The sequence below is a fragment of the Podarcis raffonei genome, chromosome 6 (assembly GCF_027172205.1).
Source record: "Podarcis raffonei isolate rPodRaf1 chromosome 6, rPodRaf1.pri, whole genome shotgun sequence".
NCBI classification, from domain to species: domain Eukaryota; kingdom Metazoa; phylum Chordata; class Lepidosauria; order Squamata; family Lacertidae; genus Podarcis; species Podarcis raffonei.
The window spans coordinates 69,678,354-69,698,069 of NC_070607.1; the positions used below are offsets into that span (position 1 = coordinate 69,678,354).

A 19,716-nucleotide genomic window follows, 5' to 3' on the forward strand; every position below is an offset into this window, starting at 1 on the left:
CATGCAGTTTTTCCTTTGTGATGTATTCCTCTCAAACAAGAACGTAACAGAAAGCAGGAAGTGTTGCACAGCATCTTATGCTCAGAAGAGTAACCCTCGCCAATGCAGAAGAGATCAAGATAATACACTATTTTGCTACCAGGCCCTTGAAGGTGCATGTGTAGCAGCTTGTATAGTGCTGTCTCAGGAAATGCCTGATTAGAACATCAACAGATTGTCCATGGTCACAGTACAGTAAAAGGGCATGAAGTCTGTGAGAAGCATGCTAAGGGTGCTTCAAACAGGAAATTGTCAAAGAAAGTCAACTGGAATCCAGTATTTTCTTGAGACCAGGAAGAAGCAGTACAACTCTGCCTGCTTTGTATCTTGGGGTCACTGGTGAGAGGAGGGCTTCCAGAATCAATCTGATTGTCAAGTCCGCCCGTTGGCAATCATGCCCTAAAAGAGAATGTCTCTTATTTTAAGCACAGTGAGGATGATGTCAGTGATGAGGTATTCTGTTTTCATATCACATAGGGAGTATCCAGAACAGCCACTCCAGCTGCTACTCCGCCATCTGCATGTTCGACAGCCTTTGTTCGCAAGAGATGGCCAACATGCTTGTTCACCACAAGATCCTGACCCAGTCTGCAAGAGAAAAATCAAAAGGACTAATTAAATTCATATAGTAACAGTTTTGACTCTGCAGTCTCAGCAAACTCCTGCTTAGTTAACAGTGCCTGCTTGATGTACAGTTTACCAGTGTTTATATATATGCATACTGACTTAAGAGTTTTACAACTCTTACAGAATTATGCATGAGCAATAACCATTTCAGTGGGCACAATGGAGGGTTGTGTGATTTACCCAATCAGAAATTAGTATCTGCTTTAATTAGATGCACCTAATGCCCTCTATATACACCCACACACCACCTACTAAGCAATGTGTGTGTTACACTATTGTCATGAATTATATTGCTGCCATAGTAATAAAAACGTAGGAGGCTGCTTTATATTGCATAAGATCATTGGCCCCTCCAGAGACCTGTTTATTGAGCACTCATCCAATTTGCGTACCCAGAGGTTGGATTATATCTGCTCTTTACTGATTATTCATTTTGATTTGTTGGCAGAGCAGGTACACAACTGAGAATTTGGCCTGCGGAAAATGCTAACCCAGAATCAGAGTTGGAAGGGACCCCAAGGGTCATCTAGTCCAACCCCCTGCAATGCAGGAATCTCAACTAAAGCATCCCTGACAGATGGCCATCCAACCTTTGCTTAAAAACCTCCAATGAAGAAGAGTCCACCTCCTTCCGAGGAAGTCCATTCCACTGACTTACGCATATTCCTGTAAGCCAATGCATTTCTCCGTGTCTTCTGAAAACAGAAGTGTTGTTTTTTTAAAGCAGATTTGTTGTGCTAGGCAACAGAGCCCTTTAATCCACTTTAATTGTACCTAAGGTTCCAACATGTGCTTGAATACTTCTTGCATAATAGACACCCTCACTGACAAAAGTGCTGTATTTTTTTCCACAGCACTACTTTGGAGATGCTACAGATTGCACCTGGAACACATGCTATGGATACAGAAAGTACCACCAATGAGCTCTGTAACACTTCCATTACTCCAGAGTTCCTGTCCAGTGACATATTATTTAGCCCAGTACTAACCAATGCTATACATAGGAATACAAAACTATTAAAAGCAAAGGCACAGACCCAGTAAGTAATGTTACTTTCTCACCTGACGTAGACGCCAAAAATTCCCAATTCAGACACACATTCTGATACTTTCAGTGGACTGTGAGCCCTCAGTAAATAATTCAGTGCAGGGAGAGGCTTTATCTTGTCCATGAGAATGTAGGAGGTCCTTTCTGGACTGTCTTTAATTTTCTCTAGAACCTGCTTGAGCTCTTCACCATAGAGGTTGTTCCCTGACAAACACAGCAGCAGGTAAAATGAATTCACTAGAGCTGGAGTAGCTGGTGGATAAAGGTGTGTGTTGGGTCCCTGTAGCTACCCCAGTAAGTACAGAACATGAAGAAAAGCAATCACTGACGACTGGCACCAGTGTAAGTGGTAAGCAAGCCAGTGGGCTTGAACCACCAGCTGATCCATGGGTGTGTGTGTGGGTGTGTGTTTGTTTGGTTTGGGAGAAATGATCCTGATCCAAAATGTGTAGAATATGCTTAGATAATGCTTCCACAACATTTTGTTTTATCAGCTAAATTGCTTCTAACCTTTTTTCCTACTAAGTTTAAATTTCAGTTGGGATACAGTACCGGAAGAAAGCACTACAGAATTATTTGCTACAGCATCAGGGAAGACAATTTGTCCCTAATAAGCTACTTTTGTTCTTACACAATTATTTAAAAGGTTTGTGCATACAGATACCGTATTTTTCGCCCTATAGGACGCACTTTTCCCCCTCCAAAAATGAAGGGAAAATGTGTGTGCATCCTATGGGGCGAATGCAGACTTCCACTGAAGCCTGGAGAGCGAGAGGGGTCGGTGCGCACCGACCCCTCTTGCTCTCCAGGCTTCAGGAAGCTATCCCCCCAGCCCGGCAAGCTCCCAGAGCGATGCCAAAGCTGCGCGCAGCTTCGCCATCGCTCTGGGACCCGTTCTGGGGGCTGGGGTCGGGGGAAGCTCGGGCTTCCCCCACCACCAGCCCCAAAAGCTCCAGGAGCCACTCTGGCTCCCATTCTGGGGGCTGGGGTCGGGGGAAGCTCGGGCCTGGGGGGGGGAATAATTCCCCCCCTTTATTCCCCCCCCCAAATCTAGGTGCGTCCTATGGGCCAGTGCGTCCTATAGGGCGAAAAATACGGTAAGTCCTGATCCTTGAATCAGGCTGTTGACTCATCATACACAAAGAGAACCAGTTACTGACCTCCTCCCTCACGTTGTGGCTTTAACACAAAGCGGTCTGGGTCAGCAATAGCCATGGCAATTATCTTATCACCTTCTTCATCCTGCAAGGAGGAGGAGAAAGGGGAGATATATACACATACACTCTCTCTCTCTCTCTCACACACACACACACAGCACAAGTTTTGCATATATATTTTTTACAACTTTGGCTTTAACTAAGTTCTATTGCCTAACAAATAAAATTCTTGACAAAACAGATTTCACAATGTATGAAGACTATAAGAACACATTCATCACAACAATCTCCTCAGATGTTGTACTGTGCTGCATTTTTAAAAATACATCCAGTTCAAGGCAGTGTACGTATCCCTCTACGCATTACTACTTACCATCTCCATAGAATAAAGGCCAGTGAATGTTGCTCTTAATCGAGCCACTGCTTCTGGTTTATTTGGCAGTAATTTTTCCAGTGTTCCTGGTCGGCTCAGCTCCTGCTGAACTTTTTTGGTCCCAGCAAGCTGTGTGGCAATATCAGGGCACTTAACTGCTCTAGATCTTTCCAACAGCAACCGTGCCTCCCAGTTCTTTCACAAAAACAGAAAAAAGATAATTTCAATCAAGGTTCTATATAACATGTATTGTTTAATATTTCAAAATTGGGAGTTTTATGCATTCAAATACATGGGTAGGTGCAGAGGTTGACACTAACTGGGATCCAAAGTACCATCTTCTGCTTGCAGAGGGGGTTTTCATATTTAGCCTTGCAGCTCCACACACCTCCTTCCAAGCCATTCAGAGAATCACCCCAAGAGGCAAACCTAGGATCAAGTGGAGGAACCATAAGCGGCTGGGTCCCTCCTCATGACCCCTTGGAAGGGTGGCATTGGTAAGAATGATATAATTGTATGCAGATACACACGCCACTGCTACTCAAGGCACAACAAAACCTAGCAAAAACTGATATTTTCAGAGCTCAAACTGAATACATGGCTAGAAAACATTTCTATTTACCCATGATAGCCACAAGCCTGCATATAGCAAGTCAGCTAAAAGCACCATGACTATTAAGCTCTGAAGTAACCTGCCAATTCAACTGGAAACCTCATTTTAAAAATATGTAGCTTTAGATGGCATATTGAAGCAAACAAGCCACCAGTCTCTCAGCACAGAACAGGTTAAGATATCACTTCCACCAGCTGGATGTCTTGGGAAATTGGCTGAACTACTTCTAGAATTAGCTGTTTGATTGAATGTATTCAGAATTCCCCAGGTGATTACCAAACAACTAAAGAATTACACATGCACTGAATTCATATTTGGGGTCCAACTGTGCGAAGGATAATGTCACTTACAGTGCCGCAGAGCTTGCACTCAAGATTTCAAGACAGTGGATGATATTCAATGTCAATTAGAGTAGACCCATTGCAATCAATGGACTTAATTGTTTCAGTGGGTCCACTCAGAGTATGACTTAGCTGGGTATTACCCAGTAATACGAACCTGTTTGTTATAATTCTTTGGCACGTAACCTTCTCTATAGTACACCACTGCAACTTCCTCCCCATCTCTGAAATAAAGATAAGGAAAACAATCAGTGGTTCCTTTAACATGGCTCTCTCACACACAAGATTAAAATATTATATACAATACATACTACAGATGTAGGATTCTGTTCCATTTATGAATTGCTTTCTAATCCTGCAAGAAGGGACTTACAAAAGAAAGCTTTCAAATAAATTACCTAGTGGATCAATAGATCACAATCTCTCTGCTTATGGATACAAATATTAGTTCCCTTTCAGAGTTATTTGGTGAAGTCTATTTAGCAACTTTCCATGTTTTAAGTTGTGTATCAGTAGTACATAACTGAACATGTAAGAACTGCATAGCAATGGAGTTTCCAAACGAGTAGCATGACCTTAATCTTGACAATCTGAACACACTTGTTTTATTAACAGCAACATTAATGAAAAGAAGTCTTCATTAAAACCCCGGAAACATAGCAGATACTTAATGTTTACATAACAACCCAAAATGCAGTTTATTATGCAAACTGCGGGAGGCAGTGGAAGACAGGAGTGCCTGGCGTGCTCTGGTCCATGAGGTTGTGAAGAGTTGGACACGACTAAATGACTAAACAACAACAACAACAACAAGCATATCAAAGTGGACTTATTAGCACTCCCAACATCAGCCTGTGTTATTTTTTACATATGCCAAAACTACAGCGTGAAATCCTCCTTGAAACCACATATGGGCTATCCACACATTAAGCTAAAGTTTGTGTGCTCACTATACTTACATATGCAATCTCTTATCATTGTCCAAAGATGCTTTTTCAAACACATCTTTAAATCTTCTTCGGATCACCCGGATATTCCTTTAGGAAACAGACAAGAAATATTAAGGCTAAAGTCCTATACACAATTACCAGGGAGTAAGTCACAATTGCATTATGAGATTAGCTTTATATATGTTCATGTTATAAATCCTGCACTGTATTTTAAAGCTTAGTTAGGAAAAGATAATGTAGCTATATACAATATGCATTGAACTTCTAACAGTATTGAAGAGCCCACTTTTGTCACAGAACCTTTCTGCAGTGAGGTATCACACAGAGAACAATCCAGCCTGTTATAGCACAGAGGATGTCTACTCTGAAGTATGTCCCATTAATTTCAGTGGGGCTTACTCGGAGGTCAGTGGGTATCAGATTGCAGTTTTAAACCCTTCAAGTCCTGTTAATTATAATAGGAGAGTTAAATGCTAAATCGTGTCATTAGATTTTACTAGGACAACAGTCTTTTTGCACCTTAAAAGTGTAATGAATTTATCTTTAAAAAGTATTATTTAGCAGAGCAAAAAAAAATGTCATTAAGCATGAATGATGTAAGTAAGACCAGATTTCACAGGACTAATTAAATGGCATTACATGAAACACTTCATCTTATTAGATGAAAAAAATTACCTCATCCAAAGTTCATTTTCTACACAGCGTTGGTCAAAAATATTCCTCTGAGCCTCTTCAACTAGGAACATTACCACTGCTCTGAAACAAAAACAGAACATATATCAATATACTAAGTTTCCTCATTTAAAAATATACTTTTGTGCTTCTTACTTACTACTATTTACAGCAGCTGTACTGAAAACTTCTACAACAGGCCAAAACTACAGTGCCAGATAATACTTGCAGGAAGGCACAATAGAGTGCTGCTTTATACTGTACATTTGCCACTCCCTGCTGTTTCTACGCCTTTCTTCTACATCTTTGTGCATGTATATGACAATTATACAAAGAATCAAACAGATACAGAGAGGAGATATCCATAATAAGGAATTTATAGTTTAACATCTGAAAGGTTTCCTAATAATCCATGCATCCAACAGCTAGGGTCTTCCTTCAAATAGTTATACTAGCTTTGTGGTTCTACCCTATAAGAGGAAGTGGGTTAAACAAGTAGTTGAACAGTAGAATTATATGTAAAACAGCTTCAGTTGATTTATCTAGCTGGGGAAAGAAAGGTCTATAAACAGACCCTCCTGGTTCAGTGAAGAAAAACCCCCACTACTGCCGGCATTGTTTTGCAGGTAGTGGCCCTGAGACCAGTTTTTCCATCTATGCCAAGAGACATTTGAAAGGAGGTGTCTTCCATTACATACAGGAATGTTGTTGTCCCCCTAAAGAAGGGAATGAAAACCTACTGCATAGGAAGATAAAATTCTCTTTCCCAGTTTTCCTTCATGTGCCTATTCCTATCATACACTTCCTTCAATATTCTATAAGATGGAGACAGAGGGCTTATTTGCATTTTCTTGTTTGTGAAAACAAGAAGTAACAGAGCATATTTCATGCAGATGAACAAAAATCATAGCTATGTAGAGCTTGCAGTTCTCTTCCCCTACCTGTCTGAGCCGTAGAGTTCCCAAGCTTTTGCAATGCCCGTGGCAATCCCTTTGGCTGGATTATTGGTCAGTAATTTTGAGGCTTCCTTAGATTTCCCTAGAACGTTCAACACATGCCTGCAATTGGGATGCATATAGAAAAGTCACACAACAATTCACTGTACACAGCTGCAATTGAAGAGCCAACCAATTGAGATGTAAAGTACAAATGCCAACCATCCTTTATGAATGGTGCACGTGTGTACAAAGTTACTTTCGCATGCCAAATATATGTAAGCCCAGTAGTTGACAGTAAAGTCATGGCGAAGTAATCCAGCTAATGCGTCCTTTCAGCGCAAGGATTTCCACATGCAAAATAAGACTTTCTCCACCTCTCCTCCCCCTTGTGCCCCTCCCTTCCCCAAATTTGCTGCAGAGGGCTGCGGGAAACCCTGGAACAGATTTGGGGGGGATACATGGGGCGACAGTGTCCCATCAAGTTATGCATGTTTCCAGGTACTATAAATTAATTTTTCACTTCACAAAGATTCCTGAAAGCTATATATAACAAAGCTTTTCCAAAAGGACACAACATGCTACTGTGTCTTCTCTGATTGCACTGCCCAAGTGCAAAAATCAGAATTGGGATCAGAATTCAATATCGTGAGAACCTCAGATTTCATTTTTCATAATAAATAAGTCACCTGAGGTTGTGATGGCCAGCTGTGACAAGACTCACTGAGAGTCACATCTACAATGCTACTGCTTGTGATTCTCAGAAAGGAAGGTGGAAATGCTAGATGCTAGATTACCTCCTAGGCTGGTGCAACAAAGAGGCCTAGATAAGATACATTGGCATCACACAAGAGCAGCAGGCTCAGTTCAAGATCACACACATACAGTGGTGCCTCGCAAGACGAAATTAATTCGTTCCGCGAGTCTTTTCGTCTTGCGAGGTTTTTCGTCTTGTGAAGCACGGTCAGTCGCAACTGCACCTCTTCAAGCGGTTAAAAAAAAAAAAGGAAACAAACTCGCAAGACGTTTTCGTCTTGCGAAGCAAGCCCATAGGGAAAATCATCTTGCAAAGCAACTCAAAAAACGAAAAACTCTTTCGTCTTGCGAGTTTTTCGTCTTCCGAGGCATTCGTCTTGCGAGGTACCACTGTATTGTGCTAGCCTAACTCGGCCCATTGCAGGGGTTTCTGTTGGCTACTGCCTGTAAGGATACTGCCAATAGTAGCTTTTACCTCTCATCTGGGCAAAGGCATTGGCCAGTGGAGCCAGGCAGAACTGGGTGGAGATACGCATCTGCCTCATCCAAACCCCCTCCAGCACAGCAAATCAGGGTATTAGTTTGCTATGCCAATTTTAAAGTGGCTTCTGTAACATGGGCAGACATTGCCAGGTAGTCTCAAAAGCTAGATAAGGGAAGAATGAGCAGTAGATGAGGGGGTAGGCCTTTAGCATCTTGTCTAGCTCTTTGTACCTCACCAGTACAGCAGAATTATACACAGCCTTGGCGAAAGGATAAGACATGAAGGACCATCTATAAGCCAGCTAGAAGTTGTTTTGCTGAAAACACACACAGAAAGACACACAGTCTGGAAGTCCTTACCGATGCACCGCAGTGGTTCTAGATGTGAGGCCTCCAAAGCTGGCAGCAATAGTGTTTATTTCTATTTGCTTTAGAGCTGGAGTGCCTTCTGCACCATAGTCAAACATGTAATCAGAGCGATTAATTCCTAAAAACACAGACTGGACAAGGCAAAAAAGTAGCAAGAAATGGAGCAGCCATCATTCCAAAGAGGATTCTATACATTATCTGTCAAGTGCCAACTGAGCTAAAAAGATCTTATGGGGGAGGTGGTGGTGTTTTGTTTTGTTTTTATTATGCATTTCATGTTTTTATCTTTTATTTTTATGCTGTGAACCATCCTGCGATGGATGGTATACAATTTTAATAATAAAATAAATAAATAAAATAATAATATTTTGACAGTTAAAAAACATCATATTTGATTACTGTGCAACTACCATATTATTTATTTAAACAAAAAATAGACACCATTTGATTGTAAACAAACAACCCTCAAAGCAGTTTACAAAGAGAATTAATACAATTATTAGTAAAATACAGTTTCAAACAACTATTAAAAACACTAAAAAACCAAACATATGAAATCATATATTATCATGGAATACCTGAGTTATTCCTTCTTTCAAAACTTGCTTGTAGATTTTGAAAAGCTGAGCTGTAAAGTCATCTACTTTGACAGTACTAAGAGGAGAGAAAACAAATCTTATTTAGTACTCAAGCCTGCTGTGACAAAACAAGGAAATTATCATTACAATCTTTTATGTAAAACCATTTGACGTTAATACTTCTTTGTCAAGCAATAATGGCAAGATGATTTCATGTTATACCCCAGCTCTGAACATATTACATGAAAGATGCAAGTTCTATGAAATCAGGAGGGCTTATGTCTACATAAATGTTTAAAGACCTCTTGTGCATTGAATAGCTGTCTGACAATCTAAAAAACAGCTGGTGAGGCTTTACCTAAGGATGAAAATTTTGCCTCCTGAAAACCTTTCCCAAGGGGGAGGGGGAGGAAACTAGCAGTCTTGGAATCATGTGTCAGATTTCACAAAGCTTGTGTTCACACAGAACAAAAACATGCATTGTAAAAGAAAGCTTTAGTTGTTCTCTAACCTTTCCTCTTCAATTAGCCAACTGCCAATCAGGCTAACAGGCAAGGGAGTTAATGATTATGAGACATTTAGGAACATTGGGTTGAAACTAAACTAACCTTAGTACAAATCAGAAGTATATCCAAGATTAAGGAAGTTTAAATTCAAAGTTCTTTTTTCCTAATACGTAATACGTACCTTGCAAGAGTGCGTTCCAGAAATTCTGTGTTCCGGCTAACTTCATCTACCAGCAGGTTAAAGTCTTGTTGAACTGAATAGGCTTGCTCAAGTAGACTGCTTGGTACTGCAGATGGGAGCAGTGTAAAGGGAGCATAATTCACCACCTATTGACAAAGGTTTAAAAATGAACGTGTCAAGAACTACCACTTCCTTCCAGTAACAAATCAGGTTAAGCCCTTTTAAAACTTGGGAACATACAGGATGAATATAGGGGATACAATACAACAGTACTAGAATGGAACTATACCTGCAGTAATCTGGGGTGCGGTGAGATAAGGTGATGTAGGAGCAGGGAGGAGAGCCACCTAAGAGCTACAAAGGATAAGGTAAAGGAAATGGGAGTGAAGAGTTCCCTTTTGCTCCATGCAACACACTGACTGGCCTACTTGCATTGCGCAAGTTCACACAGCCAGATTCCTCTATATAATATTAATTGCAAATATACCGTCATGTGGAGGAAAGCTAGGGCAAAATGGCAAGGGTCAGTTCACACTACTGAATTTCTCCAGTTATGTTCACTGCATGAAGAAAGGTTAGTGTGAGCTGGACAGTGCCTACAATGAACATTAGCAAAGTGATCATGTGTTGCAGGCGTCTGCAAATTGGGACTATAAATGTTGGCAATACACATGTGAACATTAGCATAGACATAATGAAGGGATGGGGACACAGTGAAGGATAAACACACTGATTGACAAAGCTGTTTATCCACACAACTGTATAGATGACAATGTGGAGCCAGCTTTATGTGAATTGTGTGATACATGCAATGAACCAGCAGCAATCTCCCCATGTGCCTGCCCAGTTCATACTGCATGGTGCTCCAGTGAAGGGAAAAATGGGCTATTTTATGGGTGAAAGTAGGAAACTGTCATGGCAGCATAAGGCTAGGATGTAAAAAAAAGTCTGGTATGGCTAATGTCACAAATGTACAGTGCATCCGGGTGAGAACTAGCCCCACTCTAGAATCCCAAAGCTTTCCCCTTCCCTAACAACATGCCGACTATGTTGTTACTGGGATTTCCCCCCAAATTTTACCATCTTCCTTCCATGGGTGTTGGATCATGAAATCTAGTTTTCAGCTTACATCAGATGCATTGGGGTCATCTTTGGTCCTCATGAGAACACCTTCAAGTAGTGCCGAATCCACTGCAATTGGTGCCACATACTGAATGAGCTGGACATTACACAAAATGTCTTTCCAAGGGGCAGTCATTGTGAAGGCTGAGGCAGCAGAGAATAAATCTGAAAGCATTTAAAAATAATTACCATAAGGCAGGGGAACCCAAGATTTGAAGGTGGAAGAAAAACACCGTTTTTATGGTAATGGAAAATTTATGGTAATGGAATCCTAGAGAAGCAGTACTGTCCAATGATTTTTCTGCCTGAAGTGGAGCCCCCATAAGGGTGAAAACTTTTAAAGAAATCTTACTTTACCATTCAGACAGTGTTTTCTGCCTTCATCAACTATCTGCCCTTCACTGCCACCCTGAGCTCATTGGGAGGAAGGGAGGGATATAAATTGAATTAATAAACAAATGGTGCTGGCTGCAGCAGGCTTCTTACCCTCAACCAGCCCTGGATACAAGCTAAATAAGCATCTAGATTTAATGAAGCACTATGTAGCCCTTTGTGCAAGTGTAACAACTTCTGCTTTCACAATGGGACTTTTTCCTCCCCCTCCCCTAAATCTGTTTTGAGGGCAGATCTGGAATGACAGGGAGTGGCACAATAAAGAAGTATCTCCATTTTTGTTGCATAAAATCAAGACAGAATAAATGTTTTCATGTTTTGTTTTATTTATTGCAAGCTGCCCAGATAACTTTGTATTATGGGGTAGCATGCAAATGCTGCATATAAACATATAAATTTTATTTTCCTTTGTTACAATGCGTATTTTTCTAATGAAATAATGGACAGGCTAGAAATTAAAATGGTGAAGGTATCATTTCCCCTGCACCCCCCAACCGCAGAATGTACATAAAGTGCAGCTTCACTCTCTGCTGTTCATTTGTGTGAACAAAGCTGCAAAACAAATGTCACACTGTCATCAATTTATCACACTGTCCTTTTGTAACAACTCCCTGACTGTGTCTGCATAACCTGAATCCAGCAGTCAACACTGTGAGGATGAGCTCCCAGAATGCAATGTGGTATCTATGTTTGCACATATTAGACAGGTTAGTTAGTCATATTAGGATAAACTGCATTGATTGAAGTATTCATTCGTGTTAGAGGAATCTGTCAGTTTCTGAGTATTTTAAATATAGCTCCAAAGTGCATCTGGCAGTTGTACCTCTTGGGCAGGGCTGTGGTCCATTAGCAGTGAGGTATGATTTCAGGTACCAACAAGTAGAATAATTAATCCCTAAGGATATGGATCTCAACTCTTCATGTCAAAACAGAACTCGCATGCTTTAAACTCTAAACAAACTCAGGCTTATGACAATAGCTTGTTCAAGAGAAAACCTGTACACAAAACCATACTGAAAAAGGTTGTTTAGCTGTAAGAGTCATAATGACTACAACATTTTTCAGCCTTTAAAGTAAGCAATTTAAAACTCTCCTAGATCGCATACACTTGTCACATGCACACCCACCCTTTCACTTAAATTGCTCAGGGTGAACCACCAAGAGAGCAGCTCTTTAAGTACATGCACATTTAGGAACATTTTTTACACCACATGCCGGGAAAAACCTGGACGTCTACAGACATTCCATAATGCATACTCCTTGTGTGTCACAAAGGTAGTGCAAAGAAAGAATGATAACAAAACCGCAGTGAAATTCAACGCGACCAGATAAAATTCGAACTTTCTTTAAAATATTATTTCTGGATTATTTTAATCAATGCACCAAATCACTGAGGCAGTGGGAGACTTAAAGGAAGTGGGGGGGGGAGTCTCCCACGGCAAACACAAGGAAGCAAATGCTGAGTCATTCACAAGCCAACTCCAGCACGTTAGTTTACAAATGACTGTGCAGTTGGAGAAAATCTCTGTGTATGCATGTAAATAGCCTTCATATTTCAGACTAGATGCCCCAGTGATACAAAATGCTCTCTCCCCCCCCCCCACTCTTCCTTCATAAAACAGCCTGACAGCTTGTTCTCGCCTCCCTTTCTATGGGGCGCATGTGGCCTATGTTTGCCTCTGAATACTGACCTTTGCCTCCTGGGCATTGTACATCGTTAGCCCCAGGCCACTTCCGCCACTCCTAGTCCCTCAAGTAAGGATTAGCCCCCAAACATTTCCCCCTCCATAGTTAATTAAACGGGAATAAAACTATTCTGCCTTTAATCCCCACCCCAACAACAACCACAACTTCTCGTCGTTCGGGGAGACAGCGGGTGGGTTGGCACCACTTCGTCCTCGGCGCTCCCGCTTCCCGGTTCCAACGCGGCAGGACAGAGGCGAGCGAGTACGAGGACCCCCATCGCCCCCTCAAGCAGCTCACCCCTCCCGCTCCCTCGCCCCGACCACACCCGCCTCCTCACATTCAAACTGCCTATGCAACCGTTGGAGGTAGCACGATGACGGAGACCCTCCCCCCTCCCTCTATTTTTAAATCCGGGTACCTGGAGTCAGTCACTCGAGTGAAAGTCCCCAACCGAGAGCGCTCTACTCTTCAGGCGCTAAGAATCGGATGGCCCTCTCACAGATTGGCTACCCCGCCAGCCTATCGAGAAGCCGACGCGCCCTTTCCTGCTGATTGGCAGGAGCCTCACCCAATCGCGTTGGAAAACTGCAAGGAGGGGAGGTTAAGGGGAAACGGAAGGCGGAGCCAATGCAAATAAAAAAAGGCGGGTTGTGCTATTCTACCCCGCCCCAGGTTGCGCAAGGTTCGTCGGTCAGGAGTTTCCCGGGCGCCATTTTTGAATGTAGTCGACTCAGTTGGTGTCAGGATGGGGACGGAGTGGCGGTTGTCCCTGGAATATGGGTGTCACGGGGCGGGTGGAGGAGCGGCGGGCCGTTCCCCCAACACGGAGAGGGCCAGAGCTAAGCCTCTGGCTGTTGCTGGAGCCGCGGTTTGTTGCCTAGAAAGGAAACCGCGATAAAATATTGGGCCTGGTTATAGGAGAGGGCCGTGAGACACGGGCGCCTCGTCACAGAGGTATGCGGGTGCCAGTCGCCATTGTCTTGAGGGGCGCTGGCGTCATGCGTGTCTCCCCGAGAGTCAAGGGAAGGCCCGCAGCAGGGGCTGAGGGACGAACTGGTTAGAGCCACCTGCGGGTGAGAGACGGGACGGGAAGCCAACGCGGGTTGGCTGCGAACCTTTTTCCTCTGGGTTTAGGTAGGGTTGCCATACGTCAACAATTTCGCCAAAAAGAAAAGCTCAACAACTTTTGTGTCCGGATTTTCACATTTTGAAATATGTCAACTCTAGGTGAACTGGAAATAGCAGGATCAAAAGCCTATCAGGAAGGGTGCGGTCTCAGAAAGTATCTGCCTTCTATGAAGGTAGTCCAAGTTCTTGGCGTGAAAGCCTTGTTGCTTCATTTCCTTCCCCACTCTTCTGATAGCCATTGATCTTGACTTCCAAAAGTCTGTCCTGGCCCATGGATGCTTTGAATTATCTCCCAGTGCACCTGCACAATGCTATCCTATGTCCTTCAAATGAAAATCCCTCCTCCAACCCCGCCTTTGCTTTACTTGGCACACTGATTCTCATGCCCTAATGTGCAATGAAGTGCATGCAATTGAAACTTCTGCATATTGCTTCTCTTGTTTGTTTAAAACGTTTTTATTTCTTTAGCCAAAAAAGGCTCTTATAGTGAAGTACAAAAGATTGCTAACACTCCCTGCCCTCGGGTTTACAATCTGCCTCCTTTATTTGTTGTTTCCCTGTGTTGAATATTAGACTATGTTCCTCGGGGAGGTAACCTGTCTTCTTGTACTATATTTGCCATGCTATGTAAAGTGTGCTGGGAATGATAATGCTGGGAAAGATAATTAGATAGGTTTGTTCTTAAATATAAACAGCAGATGCAAGGCCCCTTAGAGAAGCAAGGGCCTGTTCTGTTTATCTCAGTGGAGCTGACACACCTGAAAAGTGAGATCAGCAGCACACTGCATAGTCTGCTTTGACTGGACCTAACCTTTACCTTTTTTTACCTTTACCTGCACCACCTTGTAAGCATGTTTACGTTTGCTGTCACACACTCTGGAAGTATGTAACCAGGCTCTTTAGCCATTTGGTTTACAATGCAACATTTTAAATGACATTTTTAAATAAACCTTTTAGGTGGTTGTATGGTGGTCCAAAAGGATAAAATATTTAAAATGATAAAATTATTTTGGATCAATTCAAGGTGGTGTAGATGTTCTGTTAAAATATTGTGTATCATCCTAAGAAGGTCCAATAAAATCTACATTAATTTTTTTTTAAGAGGAGTATATTCTGGAACATATATTTCAAATTTTGTTTTGGTTTATAATGACTAGTCATGCTATATTTACATTTTAGGTGATATGTCCAACAAGAACTCAGCGGGGTCTGACACAGAAAGTGAACATAATTTTTATTCTGACTGTTGGGAAGAAAGTCTTATACATATCAACAAAGGTAAACTGAAGACCAAACAAAGGAGTACCTTTATTCTAAATTATTAACTCTATTAATAGATAATTTCTATACTAGTCAATTTATTGCTGGCATTATAATGATAGATTCTGTTAACTGCTTTTGAAAAAGATTACTTTGGTGTGTTTTTTGTAATGTTCAGAAATAATGTTTTTGAGTTGATAGGTTTTCTTTTTTTCCCCCCAGACTCACTTGACTCTGACAGTGAAAGTGATCTCTATCTTCATTCAAATAGTCAGTGCAGTTTGTTTGAAAAAGAAGGAAAAAACAAACTGAAAAAAACTTTATTGGTCTCAGAAAAGAGCTTTAGAAAATACTGCAAAAACTGCCCCTTTCTACAACATTTAGAGAACACTACACAGTTTCAAGTGGAATTATCTCCAGAATCTATATTGCAATTAAACTTTAAGGACTGTCAGACAAATGGTCAGTCGTCAAAAGCTTATTCACCCAAAATATTTCCAGATCTTGACAGGTCTTATAGAGACCATTTGTGCTTAAATTGTAGAATCCCTTATGTGACGGTTACTAAGAATTCAGAAAAAGAACAAACCTTTTATACAATTAAGGAAGCTTATGCATTTGATAAGCTACATCAGAATCATCCATCAACTGATTATTATCCCACTTCAAAGCAGAACAAAGCTGTGCAAGTTTCCTTTCCTTGCAAAGAAACGGAAGCTGAGGAAAATGCTGTCTGTGAATTTTTCAAACAATCAGCAATACATTCTGAAGTAGAAGAGACACCAAACAGGAAAGCTATAATATTTCACAGTACTGAAAGTATTTTCAGTAAAAAGACAAATTCTAATGAACTGGTTGAAGACAATTCTGATTACTCTTCAGAAAAGCCTTATAAAACTCACAGTCCCCAGACACCTGAGCAAATCTATTTGCACCCCAGTTCTGGAGAACTTGCTATTTCTTTGGTATTAGAAGCAGCATATAGAGATCCATCTGGTTCATCACAAGGAGTTGGTAATTCTTCAAATGTTAGGGTGGGAACAGAAGATTCACAGAGGCATGCTTTAGCTTTTAAATTTAAAGGCCCGGAATATAACCAGTTGTTTAAGAAGTTGCGTATTTCTATTGTTCCAAGTTCTGTACACTCAGATACAGAGAAGGAAAAACATAATGCACCTTTTATAAAGCTGGTAGGGCTTTCACAAATTTTGGTTGATGAGTCCAGACCGTCTCTTGCCTCCTATGCTGAATCATCTGAAGCTAGTCAGCCTCTGGCAACTCATCCAGAGCCATCTGAATCCCGAAGCTTCAACAGTGATTCTGACCAAGTGCTATCTTCACTGGAACTTTGGTCTTCCAGTGGGTTCTTTCCATCACTGAAACATTCACACACAACTCAGTCTTCTCACTACTTTGTCCAATCATTGCCATGTTACAAGGTTACCCCTGTTCATAGGACTTCTGAAGTTCAGAAAGTTCAACTGAAGGCCTCCAGGCCTGTGAAATCTGTTGTGTTTACCAAAAGCACAAAAGTACAGAAGGACAGGAAATTGAGAGCCAAACCTCATACTTCCAAATTTCAGTGGTCCAAGGCTTTGGATACTGAACCTATAAACCAAAATCCTCAAGCAGCAGAAATAAACAAACCATATTTTGTACCCTTAACACAGACTACTAAATGTACCTGCAGCCCATTGCTTGATTTAACTGTTGATCTGCATTCTGAAGGAAAGTATTCTGAAACGCTCCGAAGTGTTCACAGAAAATATTGCAAAAGAACTGGAGGTGGCAAAGTAACTCCTAGATTTTCCTCCTGTTGCCTGCGAAATCTAAATCTTAGAAGCCATTTTGAGAATCTCCAATATATTTCTCCAGGAAGAAAGAAAAGCAATTCAAAGATGCGAAACATACTGAACTATTGTTTAGGTTGGACTGGAGGACAGAAGCCATGTGAAAACTGTAAAGGGGGTGTTTCTCCCACTCTGGATAGTTCAAATATAAAGAGGAATGAGATATGCACTCCACATCCCCCAACTGATGGAAATTCCATTGCCTCACTTCTTCCAGGTTCAAGGAATAGTCCAGGTCCACTTCCTACTGCACTGTCTCTTTCAAATGAGTGGAGGCATTCATCTGCACCCTGTATGCAAACTGAAAGAGGCACTTGGAGTCCTGCACTATCCTATTCTGATGCTAAATGTAGCAATTCTCATTCTCCTTGTGCAAATATTAAAGTAGTGCAGCTACCCAGGGAAATGAATATGCTTAAAAATATAGGTATGGAAAAAATGGATTTTGGAGCTGTCCAGATGGCTGGTGGAGGCTTAGCCCCCAGGAAGCATTCAATCTGCCCATGTGGAACTATGTCTCAATGTGGCTTGTTCCCCAATGGAGATATTTCAGAGTTGGTTAAGGAAAAAGCTAGAGGAAGCCCCAATATTAACCCGAGAGCCAATATGACTGAATTCAGCAGGGAGAATTCCCATGCAGGAACCTTCAACACACAGGAAGACTGCTGTGCTAGTTGTCGTCATTTCTCTCCAATGTGTTATTTTCATGATCCACAAGAAGTGGCAAGAAATCATTTTACTAAAGTACAGTCCTTCTTTGAGAATGGATGTCCTAGGAACTTGAGAGAAAATGTTGTAGAGAGAAACAAGGCACAGAAAAGAGGTGAAAGAAAAAATGTAAGCTTCCATATAGGACCGAGTTATTCACAAGTGACAGGTACACACAATGCATCACTTTCTAATTATGGCTGTCAGGCACCTGTTTATCACTCTGAATGCTCAGGCTGTTCATGCTGCCAGAATACTGTTAAAGAACATCTTGACTTAAAACATCAAGTGCTAAAGAACTGCTTAAACAGAGAGAGTGTTTTTCTAGTGGACCCTGGAAAAGGGACTAGAAGCCAGTGCAAATGTTCCCAAGAAACCCCGCTTTTCTGTGTTGACCAAACTGATATGTATAAGAGAAACAGGTGTGATTTCCATGAGAACAGAATCTAACCTTACTCAGGTTTGTACTCGTTTATATAATTTTTTATATATGTGTTGCTATCAAGTTGGAAGGATATAGACGTACTTTACTTTTCTGATCTGCAATTATTTCCCCCCCCCAATGCCACTGAGAAAGTGGGTGCAAATGATGCTCACAAAATTGCATGTTTATCTGTAGAAGAAAAGTGTTTTGTTTAGCAAACTAAATAGTGAGGAGAACATTTCCATCCCAGATTTCTCTCTGACATGCTAGTTTTCTATGGACTGGGATTTTTTTTTCTTATGGAAAAACATTAAATCTTGTGAACCCCCACCTGTAGCCCTAACACAGATGTACCACTTCAGTGAAAATTAGATCAAAGACTTTATGACTGTAACGAAGTTCATATGCATTTCTTATTGAACTAATAACTCTGCAAATTGTATTTTCTTATTTGAACTTTTCTACTACTCTGGGGTTGCGGCGCTCATCTCGCTCTATAGGCCAAGGGAGCTGGCGTTTATCTGCAGACAGCTTCTGGGTCATGTGGCCAGCATGACTAAGCCGCTTCTGGTGAACCAGAGCAGTGCACGGAAACGCCGTTTACCTTCCTGCTGGAGCAGTACCTATTTATCTACTTGCACTGCGTCTTTCAAACTGCTACGTTGGCAGGAGCTGGGACCAAACAACAGGAGCTCACCCCGTCGCGGGGAATCGAACTGCCGACCTGATCAGCAAGCCCTAGGCTCTGTGGTTTAGAGCACAGCGCCACCCGCGTCCCTAGGCAGTGACAAACAGGACAGTTACCTGTCTGAAGGTAGCAGATATTTTTGTTCATCTCTCACTTGTGCTGTTTATTTTTATTAGGGATCTTCACATATTAACCAAGGATGGAAAAGGCTTGATGGAATCCACAAACGCTGTAAAAAAAGAAGTTGGTACAGTTGTTTTCAATGACAAGTCAGTGGTTTAAAAAATGAAATGTTGACTTTTGTTGGTATGTGCTTTGTAGTGAATATCAATAAATGAAGACCCACAAAGGACAATCACAATGGGTTGTAGCCAAATAGTGACACATGCAGCTCACGTTGCTACTGCATCGCAGTTTCCCCACCAAGCAAAGAAGGATATACGTGGAGAATAAGAGTGCTTCAAAATTGTTGCTGTTTTGGATCGTGGTTCAGTCCCATAATGGGAAATTCAGGTTACACAACTGAAATTTATTTGGCATTCTAGCATAGCAATCTTGCTTTCTCCCAGAACTGGACTTTTTGCCATAATCAAAGTGACTGAAAAATGCACTGGAAAGTGTGGATAATGCTTGAAACAACACAGTCTGTTATCGCCACACAGATCAGAATGAATGCTCAATAAATAATGTCTAACATCCCTGCAAACTTTATGCAAACAAATGATAAAACCTCAATGAACAAGTTGCCTGGAAGGAACTTTAAATTTCAATCCTACGCCTGCTTATGGAGGAGTAAGCTCTATTGAAATCAATAGGACTTGTTTTAACA

At 41.4% G+C, this 19,716-nt stretch overlaps 2 protein-coding genes across 7 annotated transcripts; one reads left to right on the forward strand and one right to left on the reverse strand.

Annotated features, from left to right (window-relative positions):
* Positions 1 to 178: 178 nt before the first annotated feature.
* On the reverse strand, positions 179 to 13,352 carry GSS (glutathione synthetase). 4 transcript variants are annotated; one of them, XM_053393900.1, is made up of 13 exons: positions 13,248 to 13,352; positions 10,758 to 10,915; positions 9,629 to 9,774; positions 8,942 to 9,017; positions 8,355 to 8,494; positions 6,762 to 6,878; positions 5,824 to 5,904; positions 5,158 to 5,235; positions 4,356 to 4,422; positions 3,245 to 3,439; positions 2,875 to 2,956; positions 1,729 to 1,918; positions 179 to 627 (listed from the first exon to the last, which is right to left on the reverse strand). In XM_053393900.1, exons 2-13 carry the CDS (start codon positions 10,884 to 10,886, stop codon positions 504 to 506), a joined length of 1,425 nt encoding a protein of 474 aa, XP_053249875.1. In that variant the 5' UTR covers positions 10,887 to 10,915; positions 13,248 to 13,352; the 3' UTR covers positions 179 to 503. The 4 variants fall into 4 exon arrangements, with proteins under 4 accessions (XP_053249875.1, XP_053249873.1, XP_053249876.1 ...); XM_053393898.1 differs by lacking the exon at positions 13,248 to 13,352 and adding an exon at positions 12,835 to 13,082; XM_053393901.1 differs by lacking the exons at positions 10,758 to 10,915; positions 13,248 to 13,352 and adding exons at positions 9,918 to 9,982; positions 10,709 to 10,751.
* A 193-nt stretch (positions 13,353 to 13,545) lies between these two features.
* Positions 13,546 to 19,242, forward strand: LOC128416307 (uncharacterized). Of its 3 annotated transcripts, none has more exons than XM_053393904.1 (4): positions 13,546 to 13,963; positions 15,137 to 15,235; positions 15,440 to 18,235; positions 19,064 to 19,242. In XM_053393904.1, the coding sequence occupies exons 2-3, from the start codon at positions 15,142 to 15,144 to the stop codon at positions 18,223 to 18,225; spliced, it is 2,880 nt and encodes a 959-aa protein (XP_053249879.1). In that variant the 5' UTR covers positions 13,546 to 13,963; positions 15,137 to 15,141; the 3' UTR covers positions 18,226 to 18,235; positions 19,064 to 19,242. The 3 variants fall into 3 exon arrangements, with proteins under 3 accessions (XP_053249879.1, XP_053249878.1, XP_053249880.1); XM_053393903.1 differs by having other exon boundaries at positions 13,546 to 13,902; XM_053393905.1 differs by lacking the exon at positions 13,546 to 13,963 and adding an exon at positions 13,978 to 14,096.
* Positions 19,243 to 19,716: the final 474 nt, after the last annotated feature.